Consider the following 20684-nt stretch of genomic DNA (forward strand, 5'->3'; position numbering starts at 1 on the left):
CGTTCTGGTGCAGCTGAGTGGGTCTTTTAACGTGCAGTTAGCAGTAGGAAATGCAAACACATTAATATCTCCTTTGGGTTTGTACATTTTGCCTCACATGGCTCTTTGCCCCACACCTCTGTCTGTTTAACACAGGGTTGGTGTAACCACATGACCACAGTGCTCTTCACAAGTGTCAGTATGTCAATAAATAACTACCACCTCTGAGATTAAAACCCTGTTCTCTGTTTAAGGTTAGGGTTACCATTTAAACATTAACATGTTAACATTCAAACATTCTCTTTACATTTCACAGTGATGTTCAGTTGTGATCAAGACATATGTTTGCCAAAAAATTTAATTAAATTCTCAACAATTAAAAATGTAATTAAATCAAATTAGGGGGACTAATGAGTCCCACTGTGGGGTAAATTCAGGGAGAATGAACAGCCAGGGCTGTGACTTTTCCTTATATACAAACTTCATTAGACAGTTAAAATATCTCTTAATTACAACATATAAACATGTAAAACTCCACCTCTCTGTTTTTTCTCCTTCTTTGTTTGCTTCCTCTGTGGACAGAAGCCTCTTAGTTACAGGGCTGAATTTGGTCATAAATTGTTGTTAGTCTATGCGACTCCTCAGGGAAAGATTCATGTATATGTGCCTGTTCCAGAGAGACAGAGGGAAATGAGAGAAGAGGGATGGGAGAGAGAAAGAGAAAGAGAGAGAGAGAGAGAGAGAGAGAGAGAGAGAGAGAGAGAATATAAGTGCATTTATCTGAAAACACTGAGGCACACATTCATAGCACTAAATATCTGAATATTCTCTCACAGAAAACATGTTCATGCTGTGGCACTGACACACTGTTACAGATGTTTCTCTGACTAAACTACTAAAAAAGAGTCTTTACAGCCGCGTGTGAAAGCCAAGCATCGCATGCAAAGTTCAGCAACATCAAAAACACTTGAAACCACACAAGACAGAAGAAGCTCAGTGACACTGAGCTGCAGACACTGTGGTTGTGAAAGCATGCCGGCCCGTGGGACTGAGCTGTTCACACTGTGGTTGTGCTGTGTGTCAGGTGTTTGCCAGTGTCTGTCAGGCCATGAGACGTCACTGACCTGAGAATCAGTTCTGTGAGTTATCACAGAATACTGCACCTCACCCTGTGGCCCTTCAGTTGCAGATGGGTCTGCAAAGATAAATAATAATAATAATAATAATAATAATATAAATAAATGAATATATAAAAACAGTGGTTCAGTAGGATCATTCTCATTGGTCAGACAGAGACTGACAGACACCAGAACAGCAGAACACTAAAGGGATATCACAGTGTACATGTTTGAGTTTTTAAAATGAAGTAGCAGAGACATAGGGCGTACTCACACTAGGCACGGTTTGCTTGTTCCGTGCTGGGGCCCGGTTATCCCCCCTCCCCACTCCCCCGCTGGCCTGCACTCACACTCGCTTCAGCAACCCGGCCCGAGCACGCTTACGTCATCACAACGCCGCTTTATTTGGAAAAAAGCGCGCTCGCACAACACTATAGAGTTCACGATTCTCTTTTTATTGTATTTTTGGAGTCGTTTTGGGAGTGCAGAAACACGGTGCAAGCACAGATTTATCGATAATTTAACACAACGGTTGTCTGCTAATCGCTTTGCCGCTATGACTGTTTAACGTGAGCGTCGCATCACTGATGTCATGTTTGAGTTCCAGCGAAATGAACCAATCAGACGAGGCACCAAGCGGGCCCGGGCACGGATAGCGCTCACACTAGAAGCGAACCGTGCCCGAGTCCACATGAATCGTGCCCTGGCCCACCTCTTCAAAGCGGGCCCGAGCACGGTTAACTGATCCGGGCCCGGGCACGGTTGGAGCGCTCACACTAGCCAAACGAACCGTGCTTCGGCAGGCAACCGTGCCCGGGCCCGGATCACAGAGCCTAGTGTGAGTACGCCCATACTGGCCAGTCCTGAATCCACTCTTGGTTTTTGTAGTGAAAGTGACAATTGTGAACAGTAATAGTAACTTTATGTCCACTTTGTCATCACATCCAACCCTTAAACAGGTGCATAGGTACTTAGTTTGTATATATATATATATATTTAGTGGTGGGACTTTAACGCGTTAATTTCGATTAATTAATTACAGGAAAATTAACGCACTAAAAAAATTAACGCATTTAACGCATGAGACACATTTGCACCGTGAATGTTTCTCAGTGCACGAGTTCCAGACATACAGATTATATGGACGCACAATAAGATGAGCATGATGGAGATGAGTGAAGACGCTACGCTGGTGGATGGGAAATATAAATATAAGAAACGTCCAGATGGAAGTAAAAATAAATATAGTGTTATTTGCATTTTATGTAGGAAGGAGTTCGCTTATCACACGAGCACTTCCACCCTTCGTTACCGCCTCAACGCAAAACATGTTGGTACTAATGCGCAGGTCAGTAATGATCACTTAGCTGATAAATGTATTCCTAGTACGATAGGGTGAACAAACGTCCGTATTTCACATCCTGTCCCGGGGTTTTTTTAAGTGAGGAAATGTCCTGGTTTTTAAATTACCTTCATTGGACCATTAAGACTGATTAAACCTAATCAAGACTGGATTAAACTTTCGCTAGTGACACGCGCGACTCCGCACACCTCGCACGAGCGGCGGAGGCGTTTATACTGTAACGTTGGTTAAATACCAGGACAGTTTACTGTTGACAACTCGTCTCTTTTATTTAAACATTAATACAAGCGAACTCACTCAAGAAAAATAACCGAATCCTCTCTCTCTCTCACTCTCGCTCCTCGCGCACTTTTCCACTCGCACACACAACTTAACTTAAAGAAACAGTAACCCAATAATCCCTTAAGGATCATTACAATACTTTACGCATCACATTATTTGGTTATTGTGAAGAGTGCCCTAAATGTGGGTCTGACTGGGGATCACTGGACCTCTGTTAGCAACAAGAATTATCTTGGTGTGACAGCTCATATTATAGATGATGAATGAAAGATCCAGTCATTTGCTTTGAGCATGCAGAAGATCACTAGGCACTATGGAGATGCCTGTGTAAGAGGCCTGGGAAATTAAAGAAAAAGTCTACCATCTAAAATGGTATTTAAAAACATCTGATTTACTTCACTTCTTCTTATTCTTCCAATATCATGAGCAAAGCTCCCAAAATTAAACATTTTTGGTCAGAATTTCCAGTGTTCTGAAAACTGTTTGCTTTGTTTTCTGCACTCATCTATTGTTGGTCTGTGTAGTAGACTGGTGGAAAAATAAACAAGATGTTGAAGTTTATGCTTATGTTCATTGATTCATTCATCATTCAAACTTAAATTAATATTTCTCACGTTAAATATTGAAATGCGATTAAAATGCGATTAATTTCGATTAATTAATTACAACGCTTGTAATTAATTCGATTAATTTTTTTGATCGCGTCCCACCCCTAATATATATATATATATATATATATATATATATATATATATATATATATATATATATATATATATATATAAAGTACGTATGTGTGTTACACATATCTAATAAACAGTTAGACTTGGATTCTTGCGAAATAAAAGTACATGAGTGTGAATACCTGCCTTCTGTGTAGTGACTGGACTCCTTTATCCATCTCCTCCTCCTGAGAAACACAGCAACCACAACTGCAGCTACAACAAAAACCGTAGAGAGAACTGCCCCGACGATGTAGTGAGTACGGTCTTCACCAGCTACACAAAGAGAAACAAATTAACCAGTTAATTACATTAAAACCAACTGTCCTGTATGCTAATTAATATTCTACACAACATAGATGTATCAGTGTTTATGAGGTTTGTCTCCCTGAAATGCAGAATACACAAGTGCTGGAAAAAAAAGATTAATTATCTAAAATCTGTACATTGTTACAGATTAATGTGTTTACTGATGTAGATATCATCAGAAAAAGCTAAAAAATCAGTAATTGAGGATGTGAGTGATTATATGTTCAATTGTTATACCAGGACTGTGGAGACAGTGTGTGGTAATGTTGACTGTGGTTGTCTTGTTGCTGATTGGGTTTGAAGCCACACATGTGAAGCTGTCATTATCTGAATTCTCAATTTCCAGAGGAAGATACACTATGGCATTCAAGCTGGAGTTTCCTGTGTGGTTTATTTTGACGTTGCCTTTATACCAAAAGAGACTGAGTCCTCTCACATTCCTCACTGAACACAGTAATGAGCAGAGGTTCTTATCTGGAGAACTGTGGGTGGCTGTCACATTAGGTACTGATACAGTTTCTGAAAGAAAGATAAAATAAATATGAATCAGTCTAAGACTTTCTTCACATGTTAATTTTGTATTAAACCGAGAAACAATCTTACCATACACCTCCAGTTGATATTCCACCTTTACATAAGGGTCTTTTAAACTCTCTACAGTATAAGCACCCGAGTCTCCTGTGTTCAGGTCTGTGAGAGTGAAGAGCCCAGTCTGAATGTCCCAGTGGAGACGATTCTTAAACCTCTCAACAGTGTCTGTGTCTATGACTTTATTTAACACTTGTCCAATGGTTCTGCCTTCATATTGTATACTCCCACTAAGAGGCACCCAGGTAGGGAAGGTAAGAGACGTCCCCACAACACTGTTCACTACTGTCCTCTCAGCTGAAGTGCTGGTGAACATCACTGGAAGAGAAAAAGTGCTGATTTTAGGTTCTGTGTTCTTGTATCTATATCTCTACTGACATTAAAAAAGAAGGACAATACAATAGTATTTAAACTTAAGAAGCAGACTAAACTCAGTGTGACGTTGCGTGCAGGGTGACAGACGAGGCACAGAGTCCAGCATTACAGCACAACAAACTTTTATTTTGGACACAAATAGCGCAGACAGTGCACGTTTAACAAGAAGTGTTGGCAGACTCAAACAAAGACGAGCACGAGACACTGCGTGAATGCACACTAAATAGACAAACCACATAATCCCCGCATGATGACGAGACGAGCCACAGGTGAGATTGATTAACACACGGACACAACCACACCCACAGAGATACATAGACGACATAAACACACGCCCAACGGGAAGGGGTCAGGGGCCGTAACGTGACACTCAGCAGTGTAGTTAACAGGCTCTTTGGTTTATTCTCTTATTCAAAATGTTCCTGTGTGCATATGTTTACAAATACATGGTCCAGAATAAACAAGCAGAATAAATACATGGACTTTCAGCACATTTCACAATATGTAACATGATCTTGTATAATTAAGTACTATATGTAAATGTTCAGAGCTGTTAGCGTTAGTGCAGCATGGACAGATAACCATCTTCAGTTCTTATAACTGCTGTCCTCAGATGATCCTTCATCACTTCACCCCTACATCCTACAGCACATTACCTGAGACTCATCACATTTTACAATTTTACAAACAGCCAGTAAGTCTTGAAAGTATCACTGTTAAAAGGATTGAAGTTGTAACCAAAGGGAAGTTTACAACTTCTCCAGGGACATGTGACCCATTTGAGTTAATCTTCTCATCTTCCTATCTATTGAGGTGTTTATATTCCCACAAACACCTCACCCATTGAATTGTGTGTATGTGTGTGTAATATAATACTTCAATACTAAAACTTAACACATATTTTATAGATTCATGACAGAGTGATCCATTTCAAGTTTTTTTTCCTGTTAATGTTGATGATTATGGCTTACAACCAATGCAAACCCAAAGGTCATTATTTCAGAAAATTGAATAATTAACACAAAACACCTGCAAAGGATTCCTAAGTGTTTAAAATGGTCCTTTAGTTTTATTCAGTAGGCTGCACCATCATGGGGAAGACTGCTGACAAATGTCCAGAAGGCACTGACACACTCCACAAGGAAGGTAAGACACAAAAGTTCATTGCTAAAGACGCTGGCTGTTCACTGAGTGCTGTATCCAAGCATTTTAATGGAAAGTTGAGTGGAAGAAAAAAGAGTGGTAGAGAAAGGTGTGGTAGAAAAAAGTGTGGTAGAGAAAGGTGTGGTAGGGAAAGGTGTGGTAGAGAAAGGTGCACAAGCAACCTAGATAACCCCAGCCTTGAAATGATTGACAAGAAAGCCGAAGAGGAGGAGAGCTCCCCTCCGTCCATGCACTCGGCCCCCACCAAGTACTACGGTGAGGGTGAGGAAGAAGAGGAAAGCCCTCCTCCTTCCGTGTACTCGGCCTCCACCGATTACTATGGTGAGGGCAAGGAGGAAGACGAAAGCCCTCCTCCTTCTGTCAGAGGGAGAGGAAGCGACCCCTCCTCCGTCCGAGTGCTCCGATTTATCCAAGTACTCGGACAGCGAGCCCTGCATGGAGGATGACGACTTGAGCTCACCGCCCTCGGAGTACTCTGGCGAGACCGTGAGGGGGAATAGAGGTCCGGCGGAGGATGTTTCTCCCTATCCCTCCGTGGTGTGCGCGATGGACTGTTCCCGAATCCCCTTTTCCCTTTCGTACCACTGTCTATCAATGTTCCTGTTTGTGTTTTTGTGAATGTACCGTTGTGTTTGTCTAACGTGGTTTCCCCTGTCTTCCCAGGGAGGGTTTTCTAGGCTGTTCGTGGCAGATTCTCCACCGAGGGCGGTCATCTTCCAGACGCAGGACTGAGGGCTCCGGATCTGCCCATCGGTGTGGGTTTGGGGCATTTGTTTCTGTTGGCACCCCAGGACGGGTAGTGCCCTTGGTGGGGGGCTCTGTCACGTTACAGCCCCTGACCCCTCCTCTTTGGATGTGTGTTTATGTCGTCTACGTCTAGACGTCTGCGTCTGTGGATCTTCGTGGGTGTGGATGTGTCTGAATGTGTTCATTCGTCTCGTGATCACTCGGGGCTTATGTGGTTTGTGTATTTAATGTGAGTTTGCGCAGTGTCCCGTGCTTGTCTTTGTTAAGAGTCTATACCCCCCATACTCAAATAGCGGCCCTATCATCTATTTCTGGTCTGCGAGCTGTTTTGAAAAGTTTTCTTTTTTTTTAATGATTTTTTTTCAATCGCGCTATCCACTCTTATTTTGAAATCGCGAACCGCAATCTCAAGACGAGGATGGGGATTGCCTCTATGGCAACAATAAACAGACAGCAGATGCGCAAATACGTTCCCCCCCTCAAATTGTGGCCCCTCATCATTTCTATTTGAGTATCCCTAGTCTATACGTGTGTGTGTGTGTGTGTGTGTGTGTGTGTGTGTGTGTGTGTGTGTGTGTGTGTGTGTGTGTGTGTGTGTGTGTGTGTGTGTGTGTGGTTTATACGTGTGCTGACTGTGCTATATTTGGAGTAAATAAAAGTGACCGTGAGTGAAAGCAAGAATTCTGTGCCTCGTACATTACATTCTACAGTTAGCCTTGACATAACCAATTAAGCTTGACATAACTTAACCAATCAAATGGACTGATTAATCATTTACATATATAAGTAACTTTGAGTAAGGCCAGACTAAAGTGATGCCAATGATTGATTTCTCCAGACTACTGTGTTGCCCATGAGCAAAGCTTCTGTATCCCAAAGAATGCAGAAAAGCACTGCTATGCCATGCACCAATACATAAAACATTTCCACATTCTAAAGATGCATTGCATGAAATCAGAATAGGTTTTCACATAATTGGTAGCAAAACAAAACTACTGTATGAGTGGTGCTAACTAGTATTTTCACATCCAAAGAGCAAAGAGGCCCAGTTTCCCCTCTCCCCAGTCACCTCTTCTAGCACTTCTAGTGGGATATTGAGGTATAAAGGGTACCCATGACTCCTTAATCTGGACCAACTGGGATGGTATGGAAGTTATTCTGTCTCAATATTAATCAAAATGTAATACACGTTTGCATTTACATGCCTTGAATGACCAGGAGAGAATTACTTTACCAGGCTGACTTGGAAACACAAAGACAAATGATAAGTTTTTGCCAAAATTTACATGAAACATTTTGTATAGTGATGTATGCTTGTTGTTATATGTTGTAAGCATAATCTAGACTTCTATGAACATGCATTCATTGGCATGCAAGTTTTACATTCACTCACCACCTGAAAAATAAATAAGGGAAATACAACAATCACTGATTTTATCTCCTATACTTTGTCTGTCAGCTTCTGCCACTTCCAGGATTTAGGTGAGTTTTTCCTTGGAAAAATCCCGTTTGGTGCGGTTTGCAATGCTTCTGTACTGATGCATGAAATGTTAATTGTGTGCGCCTTTATAGGCTTGATATGCGATGGACACTAATTAAAATTAATTCTTTTTTTTTTATTATAAATAAAATATTTTATTATATATACACTGTATATATATATATATATATATATATATATATATATATTTATATATATATATATATATATATATATATATATATATATATATATATATATATATATATATATATATACATATCTTTTATGAGGTTTTATCTTATAGCATTTGATATTGTATTGTAAGTACATCTTGTAGCATTTATAGTATTAAGTTTATATCTCAGTATTTATAGTATACATTTATATCTTATAGTATTTGATATTGTATTATAGGTATATATTGTAGCATTTATAGTATTAGGTTTATATCTCATATTATTTATAGTATACATTTATATCTTGTAGTATATGATATTGTATTATAAGCAGTGATAAGCATTACTTAGTAACGCGTTACTCTAATCTTACCTCTTTTTTCAGTAACGAGTAATATAACTGTCACGGTGACCGCTCCGGACCCTTCCCTGTGGGCGTGCCGCTACGTTGTCTGCGTGTCGTTATGTCCATGTATGTACTTCCGTGGGTGTGGGTTGTCCGTGAGCGTGTTTGTAGTCTCACCTGTGCCTTGTCTCGAGATCACGAGAGTCTGTGTTAACCACCTATATAATGTGCGTTCGCGTATTGTCTTGTGCTTGTCTTTGTCTAAAGCTTCGTGTCTGAGTGAGTGTCAGATGTTTGTGCTCATTCTCCGCACGGAGTTTACGTCTGTGATTCATTAAACGTTCTGTGTTGCACCTTGCGACGCTCGTCGTGCCCCCTTCCTACGAGCGTCACAATAACAAGTTACTATTTTCAGTCCAGTAATCAGATTAAAGTTACTTATCCAAGTAACTGTGCGTTACTATTTTTATTTTCCTTAGTAAAAATGTATATTTTTGCTTTCTTCTTGGCTCAGTTATACTTTTGCGTCTGACCGTAGCGCTCGACTCCGCACGATGCGCGCAAACCTGTGAGAGCACAAGCACGTTCACGTCATTCTGTGCAGTGTTGTCTGTAACGATATGTGATAGTGTAAAGAAATACCCCTCAAAAACAGGAGAAGGAACAATGACCTGACAAATTTTAATGTTGCATTGTGTTCCATGTTTGAAAAGTGCTGGAATTTTGGCTAACGTAGCCTACTTAAAAATGCTTGAAATTGTAATAATATTTCATTTCACAACAATGAAATGAAATGTGCCATATTTTGTCAATTGTGAATTTACACCCCAATCGAAATTTGTCCTCCGCTTTTAACCCATCTGTGTAGTTAGAACACACACACACTAGTGATTACTAGGGGGCTGTGGATCACACGTGCCCAGAGCGGTGGGCAGCCCTAGCCCGGCGCCCGGGGAGCAGTTGGGGTTAGGTGCCTTGCTCAAGGGCACCTCAGTCATGACCTCTGGTCTGGGAATCAAACTCACAACCCTCCGGTCACAAGACCAGTTCCCTACCACCAGGCCATGACTGCCCCAACTGCTCCCCGGGCGCCAACAAATAGCTGTCTGACTGAATAGTTTGTGTGTATTATGTTTACAAATATATTTACAAATAATACCGCATAGCGACACAAACGCAATGTCTGGAGATACATTATTTAAATGTCAGGAGATACATTGTTACTGTTAAAAATGCACTTTCAATAGAGTGAGTATTGGAAAAACTCATTTTGCTGCTGAATGTAACTACTAAAGTAACTTGTAATCTAAGGTAGTTACTTTTAAAATAAAGTAATATGTAATGTAACCAAGTTACTTTTTAAAATAGTAATCAGTAATCGTATTACTTTTTCAAGGTAACTAAGCTATCACTGACTATAGGTTTATATTTTGTAGTATTTGATATTGTATCTTATCGACTATTGCAAGTTGCTGTTTTTTGGTCTTCATCTACTGACCATCAGTTATCTACAAATGCTCAATTTCTATCTCTCTTAGTTATCAGCATATATTCCTTTATTTTCTGTTCTAGTGCTAACTAAATGTAAATGTGCTATATTTTGTCAATTGTGATTTTTTTCACCGCAATCGAAATTTGTCCTCTGCTTTTTACCCATCTATGCAGTTAGAACACACACACATACACACACACACACACACACACACACACACACACACACACACACACTAGTGATTACTAGGGGGCTGTAGATCACACATGCCCGGAGCGGTGGGCAGCCCTAGCCCAGCGCCCGGGGAGCAGTTGGGGTTAGGTGCTTTGCTCAAGGGCACCTCAGTCATGGCCTCAGGTCTGGGAATCAAACCCACAACCCTCCGGTCACAAGACCAGTTCCCTACCACCAGGCCATGACTGCCATGACTGTCCTGGCTGGGATGTTTTCTATAATTACATTATAAAGCACTTTTTAAGTCACTTTGGATAATGGTGTGACCTGAACATACTCAATGTGTCATGGCAACACTGCATCATTACTACATTCATGGTAAAGTCCATCTATATCAACCACGTCTGAAAATTAAAGTACTGTTCTTAATCACTATATCTCTGTCTGTGTGTCTGATCACAGGGACACTGGCAGCGGAGACACTGGCTGTTAGGGGTTTAACAGGATTTCCTGTTTAGAGAACACATACACACCACATTCACACACACACACACAACTATGCCTTGCTTACAGTTAACAAAAATGATATGGGAGACACCTGCAAAGTAAAGTTCAAACATGAGCTGCCAGTTTAATTTGAATGGCAAATATAATGAAGACAAACATTTGAAGTGGAAAAAAGGAATGACCACAAGAGCCCGGCGTGTATAAATGTGAACAAAGACAGAGACATTCTCCTTGTTTTCTGTTCTTCTATCATTTTCATTTATTCGCTTTTCTTTCTTTATTTTTACCTCATTAATTTTAGTCCTTTATTTATTATCTTACCATTTGTAAAGAGAGTTCTCAAACTGTTCTAAATTCAGCTTTACTCTGATATCTATTCAGCATAACTGCCATCAGTAAATACTAACATTACCTACTCAGAAAGGTTGAATTATGTGTTAATAAGATCACATAGTAATGTATCATGAATACCTCACTTCATATAACACGTAAAGCACACAAAGACAGGAAGAAAACCTTGTACTCAAAATGACACAAACTTGCAGTCACAAACTCACCTGATACACAGAGGAAAAGCAGAGTCCATCGTGTACGCTGTAACCATATCTTCATTTTGGTTTAGTTCATTTTTTTAATTCATACTTCATAGTGGTAATACAATCGTAGCATCTTTTGTGATTCTCCATTGCGTTGCGGACCAAACTGAGGTGTGGGTGGAGTCCAACTATTTGTTTTCCGTCAGTATGAAAGGGGGTCGGGCTTTTTTTCCCTGCGGGAAGAAAATTAGACCAGAAATAATTATTGACACACCCTTATTGCTTTAAAAATGAATATTTTCACATCCAAAGTTTGAGGGGAAACCACAACGTCTGAGATCTGTTATAAACTGTAACCTACTAAATGTGTCCTTCTAACCCTGGAGACCAAAGACCTATTTAACGCCATCTTCCCTCCTGTTAGGGGCGAAGCATAAACATTGTTTACACATCGTCTAACATTACCACTGAACTGCAGACATAGAACTCAGAAGTGTAAACACCAGCACAATTCTGTATTTACCAAACATGCAGTGTTTAGATATGCAGTCTATGGAGGGGGATCAGTCAAGGACAAATATGCCTTGCATATGTCAGCTTGTATTCCTGTGTGAAATGTGAAGAGTTACAAAAGGAAACGTCCAGCTGACTCAGAATACCAGCAGCCTCCAGTCCTAACTCTACTAACCCTAACGCTACTAACCCTAACCCTCACCCTAACTTGAGTCCTAATCCCCCCCCCCCCCCCCCCCTATATTTCAAGCAATTCACAATATTTGAAGCAATGTCAGCCTGTCCCAAACCATTCTGGACCTTGAGATGGTCATGGCTTCCATTTCCACAAATATGGTGGAAATTGGGGCCGAGAACTAATTGTAATTATAATGGTGATAATTTGGACAGATGATTGGAGATATTTGGACAGGAATTCTAACCCTAACCCCTAATACCAAACACCACAGGACAACATGAAGATGCTTACCTCTGTTTGTGTATAAGCGATGCCTGTCGAATCACGTCCGTGTGGAAATGCGATTGGAATGGTTATTTTCTGTACTCGGTGCAACAGAGGGTAATGTGGAGTGACATCTGCACTGATGGTAATAACTAAAAAGTAATGACTGAAGATAAATGCAACCATCTGGCTGGAATTTCCCCTGTTTACTCACATAATGCTGAGATTGACTGTAAGTCACCGTGACTACAAAGGAAACACAAGCTATGCAGCCCACCCAGACCTTAACTGTCTGGGGACTTTATTTCCATGACAACATATTAGCACATACTACAGGGTTAGCACAGTTAGCCTGTGTAAATTTAATTAGTGTAAAGTTATGTAGTAGTGGCATACAAAAACAACATTGTGCTTAGTGAGGGAGTAAAACAGTGGAACCCTAACCCCATCCCCCTCTGTGCTACCTCATTTATCTAACGGGTGGCTTGTAAATGGGTCCTGGCTAGCTGAGTGGGTCCCTCTTTTTGTCAAACTCCTTCATTTCTTGTGGCTGTGAGGGGGAGTTCCCCCTCCTGTAACCCATCCTGCCTAGTTGGGTGACCCACCTGCCCTTTCACTTCCCATCACACTCCAGGGTTCTGTTGTCCTCCCCTTGTTCCTCTACTAGTAGTGCAGTCTCCCCCTGCTGGGGAACTTTAGACCAGACAGACCAACAAAAGCATAGTCTTATAAGCAACACTACTACACCTGGAAGACAAATGTCCATTTCACCATAAAAGTGTGTTAGGGTTAAAGTGTGCTGCAACCACTAAGTAAGGTACATAGCAGGTTAATAGATGCAGGGCTGTATCTCACCAGACAAGACGCAAGATACAGGTGATCCAAAACCTGAAACGATCCAACACCTGAGACAGTCCAACACCTGAGACAATCCAACTGGCAGGGAAATAAACTAGCAAGAGGAGTCACGTATAGGAAAATGAGCATATGAACTAACCCTCCCCCAGTCCAGTAGACACCACCTAACACACACACACACACACACACACCCACACACACTCATGGACAGGTGTATCTAATAAAGTGGCTGGTGTGTGTATATGAAATGTTCATCTTTAAGTCTGCAGCTCAATTATAAAAGCATGTGTTATCTTAGAAGAAACCAACTATTAATCTGTGGTTGACTGAATTTTGAAGGTGAGGTCAAGACAGTGTTCTCAAGAATCTAGGATTTCCCCCCCATGGCAAAATATGAATTACAACATGCTCATCTGCTCATTTGTTGTCTAAGCTGGAAATAATTGCTTTGTGTTATTTAATCTACATTAAAGGAGCTTCTCCCTCCTTATGAGAGGAGTGTGGTTGTCATGGATACCACTGAATCTGCCTGTTCCAGCACAGCCATGCCCACGTTCTCTTACCACGCCCACATTCTCTCTCTACCATCAAATCCGATCTAATTCACCTGAGTACTAATGAAACACCCGATCCTCTCCTGCTTAGGATTTTTACTCTCTTTCAGTCTCACTTTTAAAAGTATTACCCCCATCATGTGATTATTACCCCCATCATGTGAGTATTACCCCCATCATGTGATTATTACCCTCGTCATGTGAGTATTACCACGTCATGTGATTATTACCCCCGTCATGTGAGTATTATCCCCGTCATGTGAGTATTACCCCTGTCATGTCATGTTTGCTTGTATTTCTGGTTCCTGATCAATACCTGTCTTCTACACCAAGCCTTCTGTCTGACCCTCAGACATTTCCAAGATTCTGCCTAATGCCAAGTGAAGTCTGCAGTCCAGATTCCATCAGCAATGCTTTTCTTCAGGCTTGTTCCAAAGACTCAATAAACCTCCTGCATTTGGATCCAAGCTCTCTCTAGGCTTTGAAGTCAACTGCAGTCTTGCATACACTGCATGCATGTGGCATTAATTAAGAGGATTGCAGGGAATAATTCAAGAGTCAAGAGGATCTCTTGTATAGTGAAGATGGAGTATAAAAACTGGTTTGTCAGGGTGAGCTGCCTCACCCTGAGCCCACAGACAGAAACGAGCCTCTTCAAATGCCCAGTCACCTTGCAACAGCAGCCATAAAACAGCCCTAGTTCATGTCTCATCACTCCTGTCTCACCATCTCACCATCATCCTCATCACTCTTCATCACTCATCATCTCTCTTCATCCAGGACGTCTTAAGTGTCATATATTAAAACCCTACATTCTATAAGATTCTAATTTCCCAGAACAAAGTTCACATTCTGTTTCCTGGGATGGTTCACCTTCTGTTTAATAAATACTATGAATTTGGACACACTACCCATTCTTGTGTACTGATTTCACATACGGTATAGCATGGAAGTATGTGACTTCAGACAAGGCCTGTATCATTTGGTAGCCTAACACTAACCCTAACACTAATCCTAACACTAACACTAATCCTAACTCTAACACTAACGCCCTAACTCTAACACTAACCATAACTCTAACTCTAACCCTAAATCTAAAAACCAGCAGTGGAATATTTGGGGGGTTTTTTTCCAACCTTGACCCTCAGGCAGCTAAAACTCGCAGGTGTTGCGTTACAATAGGTGATTATGTGGTAAAAGTATATTGTTATTATTATTGGCTTGTTGCCAGTGTCTGGCTGCCAGACTACAGGTGAAATGCATTGTGTGTCAGTATTTTCTCATGCTGTATCATTATATATTTTAAATATAGTGTATTATGATTTTAAATTGGTTTCTAAAAGTAGATATTGTATAGAATAGACCAGAACATGATTCTACACTCACAATAGTGATTCTAATATATAGTCCATCCGTCGTGCCCTCATCCAGATCCAGTTTACAGGGGAAGCACTGTAAGTAATTGTGATAGCATGAAATGATGTCATCATGTCACCATGAGAGGCAAAAACCAAAACCTTTGAGATGACAAACAGTGACATCTAGTGACATACAGTAGGTATGACATTGAAATGACTCACCAGTTGTTAGTTAAACCACTGGTGAGCTTTAAACTAGCTTTGAAGGACACAGCATTGGAGATTGAGAACTTACTGGAGATAGGTGACCCAGCCTTAAGAAGGTCCTTGCTTTAGATACACATTCCATATTGCCAAAAGTATTCACTCACCCATCCAAATTATCAGAATCAGGTGTTCCAAACACTTCCATGGCCACAGGTATATAAAATTAAGCACATAGGCATGCAGACTGTTTTAACTCTAACCCTAACCTTAAAAACTTATAAAACTATATGCAACCAGCATAGAGAGTGTCTAACCCCCTCTAACACTATCTGTAACCTCTAACCATAACCATCAAGGAAACACCAATGAAAACAAACAAACAAATCCCCACAAAAATTATTGTCAAGATCTTCCAATCCTGTTCTAACCCCTAACCCTAAACCCTAAAAACTCCTATCAAAAAAAAACAAAAAAAAAAACAGGTATATTATGAAATGTTTGGTTGTGCCCAACATCTGCACAGAAGCAAACCACACTAACCAGAAACAGGTACATCATGAGCAGAACTGACAGAGACTAATTAAATAACAAAAGTCATTAAAGTCATTAACGTTTAGACTCAGTTGGCTAAAGAATTAATTCACCAGACTAATAATAAAAATACAAAGACAGCTGTAAGGGTTAGACCACCGTCTGCCACCAGAGGGAACCTATGAGATAATCAAGCCGAATGAGCCTCACCTGATGGTCTGGCTTTATAAGAGCTGAGAAAAACGCTCACATTGCTGAGTGTTTGTTCAGAGTTATTGCGTACAGACTGGCTGGTAGGAGCCCTAGGGATTTCCCCCTTGAGCTCATTTTCTTCTCTTCTCTTCTCCCTCGAGTTGTTTCTCTCATCTCTAATGATTTTGCTAAAACACAAAGTAAAGGACAAATCTGTCTGTTTCTCTTTTGTTTCCCTCTTAATGATCTTTTGTTTGGGAAATTAATTTATTCTTAGTTAATCGTTTGCATTTGATAGCTGCTTTTTCCCAAGGAAACAGAACTTGGCAGTTTTAACAACAAGGTGGACTGGGCTCTAATCCTGGTCTCCACCGATATGTAGTTTATTTCTATCTAACCTCCCAATTGATTTTTAAGCTCAGCACTTGGGTTCTACATCATAAAAACCTGTGGTGATTCACCCAGGTTTCCTCTGTTGTACCATCTAAGTCTAAGGTAAGTGTTAACCCTAACCCTGACCTCAACACCATGTCAAGTGGAGTTCACTTCTGGCAAGACACCACATCATGGACCCAGCTAACCAGGAGGCTGTGATTGGGAGGCATGATTGGGCATTCATGCCTGATCTAGGGTAACCCTAAAAATGGGTTTAGGGTCAGGGTCAGGGTTAGGGTCAGAGTGAGGGTCAGGGAGAGTGAGGGTTATGGCTATGGTCAGAGTGAGGGTCAGGGAGAGTGAGGGTTATGGCTATGGTCAGAGTGAGGGTCAGGGAGAGTGAGGGTTATGGCTATGGTCAGAGTGAGGGTCCGGGAGGATGAGGGTGAAGGTTAGAGTTGAGAGTTAGGGTTTGGGAGGGGGACAAGTGGAAGACGGCCTTTATCACTCCAGGCTACTATTTGGTCAGCAGTTAGAAAAAATGAACCCACAAACACTATTCACATAAGCTTTCTCTAGTCACAAAAGTCACATCTACATCTGAAACCAGAGAGATGGATGAGGGACATGAGGGCTATGAATGGGGGTTAAACTTCCAATGAATGTATCTCAAGACTGGTTTGTAGGTAGATAATGATGATTGTTGCTTTTAAAATATATAAAAACACAATCGACGTAGATGGACTCTTCAGTTTCATTTTACATTGGAGGTAAAGCATCTTCAAGAACCAAATAGTTCCAGATGCTTTCTACTCAAGCACATCAGATCACTTTAACAGAAATATTTCTTTAAAATATGTATGTGTAGACTATACTTACTATATAGCACAACTGTATAATAATGTGGTTTTGGAAGGGACAAGCAAAACAATGCCTCTTCTGATTGGTACATGTGAGAGTGAGTTTTCAGTCTGGTGTTGCTGCATGTTGGTGGTTTGTGGTTGATGTGCTCTCTGCTCATATGGTAGCAGCTCCACGTCTCTTAGAACAAAGAGCAAAGTGGTCACAACCAAACACAAATGACAAAGATTTTTTACATTGTGTAAATAAGTGTTAATGTTACTAACAAAGTGCTAAGCAGATGCATTTGGATGAAACATGGGGGATTGAACATATTGGGGAATAATCGCTTTCTCTCAGCTGGTGTGGTTTAATATAGTTGTCCAAGTAGTTAAAAGACAAAAGTGTGAGAACAAAGCAGACCTTCACCATAGTGTAACCCCAAACACCTTCACTGATTCAAACCCTCAAACTGATGGTGGCTGTGTAGGAAAACACAAGTGTGTACAGTGATCATTTTGAGCAAATATAGAGACAAATGCCTTTAAAAACACTGCAAGCATTTTGAAAATAAGTGCACATAAGCCACAATGCATCACTGCACAGTCAGAACGATACCCCCTGTGGTTAGATCTAGATCAGAATGTATGAAGGTCTGCTTGCAGTGTAATAAAGTATTCATGGAAGTAAATTGTAGCACAATACATGTATGCTAGTTACTTCCTTAGTTTACTAACTCTAATACAAAGCAGTGGATATACACACACTGGTCATCAGAAAAGCTAAAAAGGTCCATAAAAGGGGATAATTATCAGACATGAAAAGCTGTATAAAAGATATAAGGCAAGATATGTATAAAAGCAACACACTCTTCAAAATGGAAATGCAGCAATCTTTTTGTTAGAATTGCTGTTCAGTGGTTCTTCCAGTATGTTATACGTGTTAGTTGGAGTCACTTTGAAGAATGCAGGAGTAAAAAACTTAGTGACACTGTTCCTTTTCAGATGTGGGTTGAGAGGCTGAGTAAGGAGGTCTCAACCTCAAGGTCGTGACGTGAAGGAAGAACGAAACGAGAAGCTAAGCTTCACGGGCTACAGAACAATCACGCGGGTGGAGCTTCAACTGGGTTACCGGGGTAAATGAGAGAGTTTAACACTGTTCATATTCCCATTACAGACCAGATCACCTATTTAACACAGTCAACGTTCACATTAAATAACAGAAAGCTAAGATCAGCTTGCAGATTGCAATCAGACACACTAATGCTTTGAGACACTGATGTAAATCATGAAAGAGGGTTCTCAACCTCCAGGCTCCAGTGCTACTCAGAAGCTAGCTTATCAAGGTACTGGCAGTTAGTCTAGGGTGCCCAAACGTCCGTATTTCACGTCCTGTCCCGGGATATTTTTTAAAACTGTGGAAAAGAAATGTCCTGGTTTTTAAATTGCGTTAATTGGGCCATTAATTCTACAGGCACTAGGACCCTGAGCACGGCGCTGTATGACACGGAATCCCTGAGCCTCATCAGTTGAGCCTCATCATACTCAACTGGCGGAGAACCAACAACTTGCGTTCGCCACCCCTGGAGTGGCCCTAACCCTAACCCTGGTGTGAGTTGTGTGTTCCAAATCACAGCACACATTTTCACTGATATTATCAGTAATGTGACTGCAGTGTATGGGCATAGGGTTAGACGTAGGGATTGGGTTCGGCATAGGGTGACACGGACGTAATTTGGGGGGGGGGGGGGGGGACGGGGGGGACATGTCCCCCCCACTTTTTCAAAAGCCGGCTTTGGTCCCCCCCAGTTTTTACGGTTAAAACCAAATATTTAAATAGCTACGAATCCATGTCCCCCCCACTTTTGAAATCAAAATTACGTCCATGTAGGGTGAAATGTGCAGTTTGTCATTGCCAGAGTTAAGATGTTGCTGATGTGATATTTTGGCCTTACTGTGGACTTACGGATTATCTGTTTATCTATTTGGGTTTCTTCTGAACGGGTGGGGTGAATGTCTTTTAGAGACAGTAATGTGTGTATTTACTCATAATTGATAGCTTAGAGAAACACACTCATTCACACTCACTATTTGTGTTTGCAGGAGAAAATGGTATGTGTTTATTAATGTTAATTATGTGTCAAGTGTCCTTCAATGGCAAGTGGTGTCTTTGTACTTGATTTGAATATTCAAATGTAATGAATATTCCTTGCACAAAAATAACTAAATGTGCCTGGAGTGTGTGGCATTCATCAGCCGGTTCCACAGAGCACCGTTCACAATGAAGCAGTCATCAGTGTGGGATGTGGCCAAAGGACGTCCACTTCTACACCTTTTTGTGGCTCTTCCAGTCTCTCTGTATCTCCTTTGTAACATGCTGAAGACACTTAGTGACACTCTAAGCTCTGTGGGCACTTCCATCTGAGAACATCCTCTTTGAAGCCTCACAATGGTGAGGACTGTTGATCAATTGATAGGTGTCGTCTTGGTCTCATGATGTCAGAATGTGAACAGCATGATAAGGACGAATGTTAAAATACCAATTCTAGCTGAACCAGGAAATGTATTGGTCGACTCAAACATCTGCTGTGAATTTTGTAAGGGACTCCCATAACAGTAATGGACTCCCACAATTTTAGACTGTTCAATCATTTTTAAATTCTGATTTAAAACGGTTACAAAAAATAACCATAATAACTCATTTTTAAGAATAAAATGAAAACAATTTCAGTGACAACATCTTTGGTTGTCTGGGATATGAAATTCACTTAATTGTTATAACTTAGTCAAAACAGTGGTACACATTTTAATAACTGGTATACAATAATGAGCTTTCAATGGCTTGGCATTGTCAAGCTGTGTAAACACAGATGTTCCTAAGGTTTTTGTTTGCTTGCTTACTTGTCTACATTGCTGATGACCAACAGGGGGCCCCAGAGTGGCACTAAGAGAGCAGAGCTGAATCCGAAATGACGTACTTCCCTCCTATTCAGTACTCAAAAGCAGTATAGGCCCTTTTCACACTTCCGCATTTTTTCTTCCGGAAGCTCTCGTTGCAGGGTAAAGTTACTTCCGTTACACATTAAACAATGGCAGAGTCCAATAACAAGAGCTTTTGCAGTGCACCAGGGTGCTCGATCTCGAAGCAAAAACAGTCGTATCTCAGTTTCTATGGTTTTTCGGCTGACGACGAGCAGAAAAGAAAATGGGTTTGTGCAATTAGGAGGGATGAAAGGGAAAACTTTGTGATACGGAGCATCTTTGTGTGTAGCCAGCATTTCACTGCTACAGACTACATAGCAGGAAGCTCGCGGCTAAAAGTTGGTGCTGTTCCCTGTTACTGTTCCCAGTACTGTTACTGTTCCCAGCCGGTTTCAGTGGAACAGTTGCTGTCCGCGTTTGAAAGATCAAGCTCTCGGCTGGGAGTACACGTACGTCCGCTAGCATCTAGCTG

The 20684-nt window shown here is 40.9% G+C and overlaps 1 protein-coding gene across 6 annotated transcripts; it reads right to left on the reverse strand.

The window, feature by feature from the left end:
* Window positions 1-204: 204 nt before the first annotated feature.
* LOC143525425 (SLAM family member 5-like) lies at window positions 205-13344 on the reverse strand. Of its 6 annotated transcripts, XM_077019388.1 has the most exons (8): window positions 13172-13344; window positions 12922-13009; window positions 12344-12468; window positions 11383-11594; window positions 4377-4679; window positions 4011-4292; window positions 3608-3740; window positions 1214-2047 (listed from the first exon to the last, which is right to left on the reverse strand). In XM_077019388.1, the coding sequence occupies exons 4-8, from the start codon at window positions 11435-11437 to the stop codon at window positions 1762-1764; spliced, it is 1059 nt and encodes a 352-aa protein (XP_076875503.1). In that variant the 5' UTR covers window positions 11438-11594; window positions 12344-12468; window positions 12922-13009; window positions 13172-13344; the 3' UTR covers window positions 1214-1761. The 6 variants fall into 6 exon arrangements, 5 of the variants coding, with proteins under 5 accessions (XP_076875521.1, XP_076875530.1, XP_076875543.1 ...); XR_013133637.1 differs by lacking the exon at window positions 1214-2047 and adding exons at window positions 205-646; window positions 1104-1174 and having other exon boundaries at window positions 12344-13327; XM_077019406.1 differs by lacking the exon at window positions 1214-2047 and adding exons at window positions 205-646; window positions 1104-1174 and having other exon boundaries at window positions 3612-3740; window positions 12344-13325.
* Between the last annotated feature and the right edge of the window lie 7340 nt (window positions 13345-20684).

The sequence above is a fragment of the Brachyhypopomus gauderio genome, chromosome 1 (genome assembly GCF_052324685.1).
Source record: "Brachyhypopomus gauderio isolate BG-103 chromosome 1, BGAUD_0.2, whole genome shotgun sequence".
NCBI classification, from domain to species: domain Eukaryota; kingdom Metazoa; phylum Chordata; class Actinopteri; order Gymnotiformes; family Hypopomidae; genus Brachyhypopomus; species Brachyhypopomus gauderio.

What these genes read in the sequence shown, in the direction of transcription:
- LOC143525425 (XM_077019388.1), bottom strand. Translation starts at nt 11,437, where the DNA reads ATGAAGATATGGTTACAGCGTACACGATGGACTCTGCTTTTCCTCTGT. An exon ending in ACACTGTCTCCACAGTCCTG is followed by an intron (nt 3,741 to 4,010) that starts GTATAACAATTG and finishes CTCTTTGTGTAG; the next exon opens with CTGGTGAAGACCGTACTCAC. An exon ending in AGTCACTACACAGAAGGCAG is followed by an intron (nt 2,048 to 3,607) that starts GTATTCACACTC and finishes CACCTGTTTAAG; the next exon opens with GGTTGGATGTGATGACAAAG.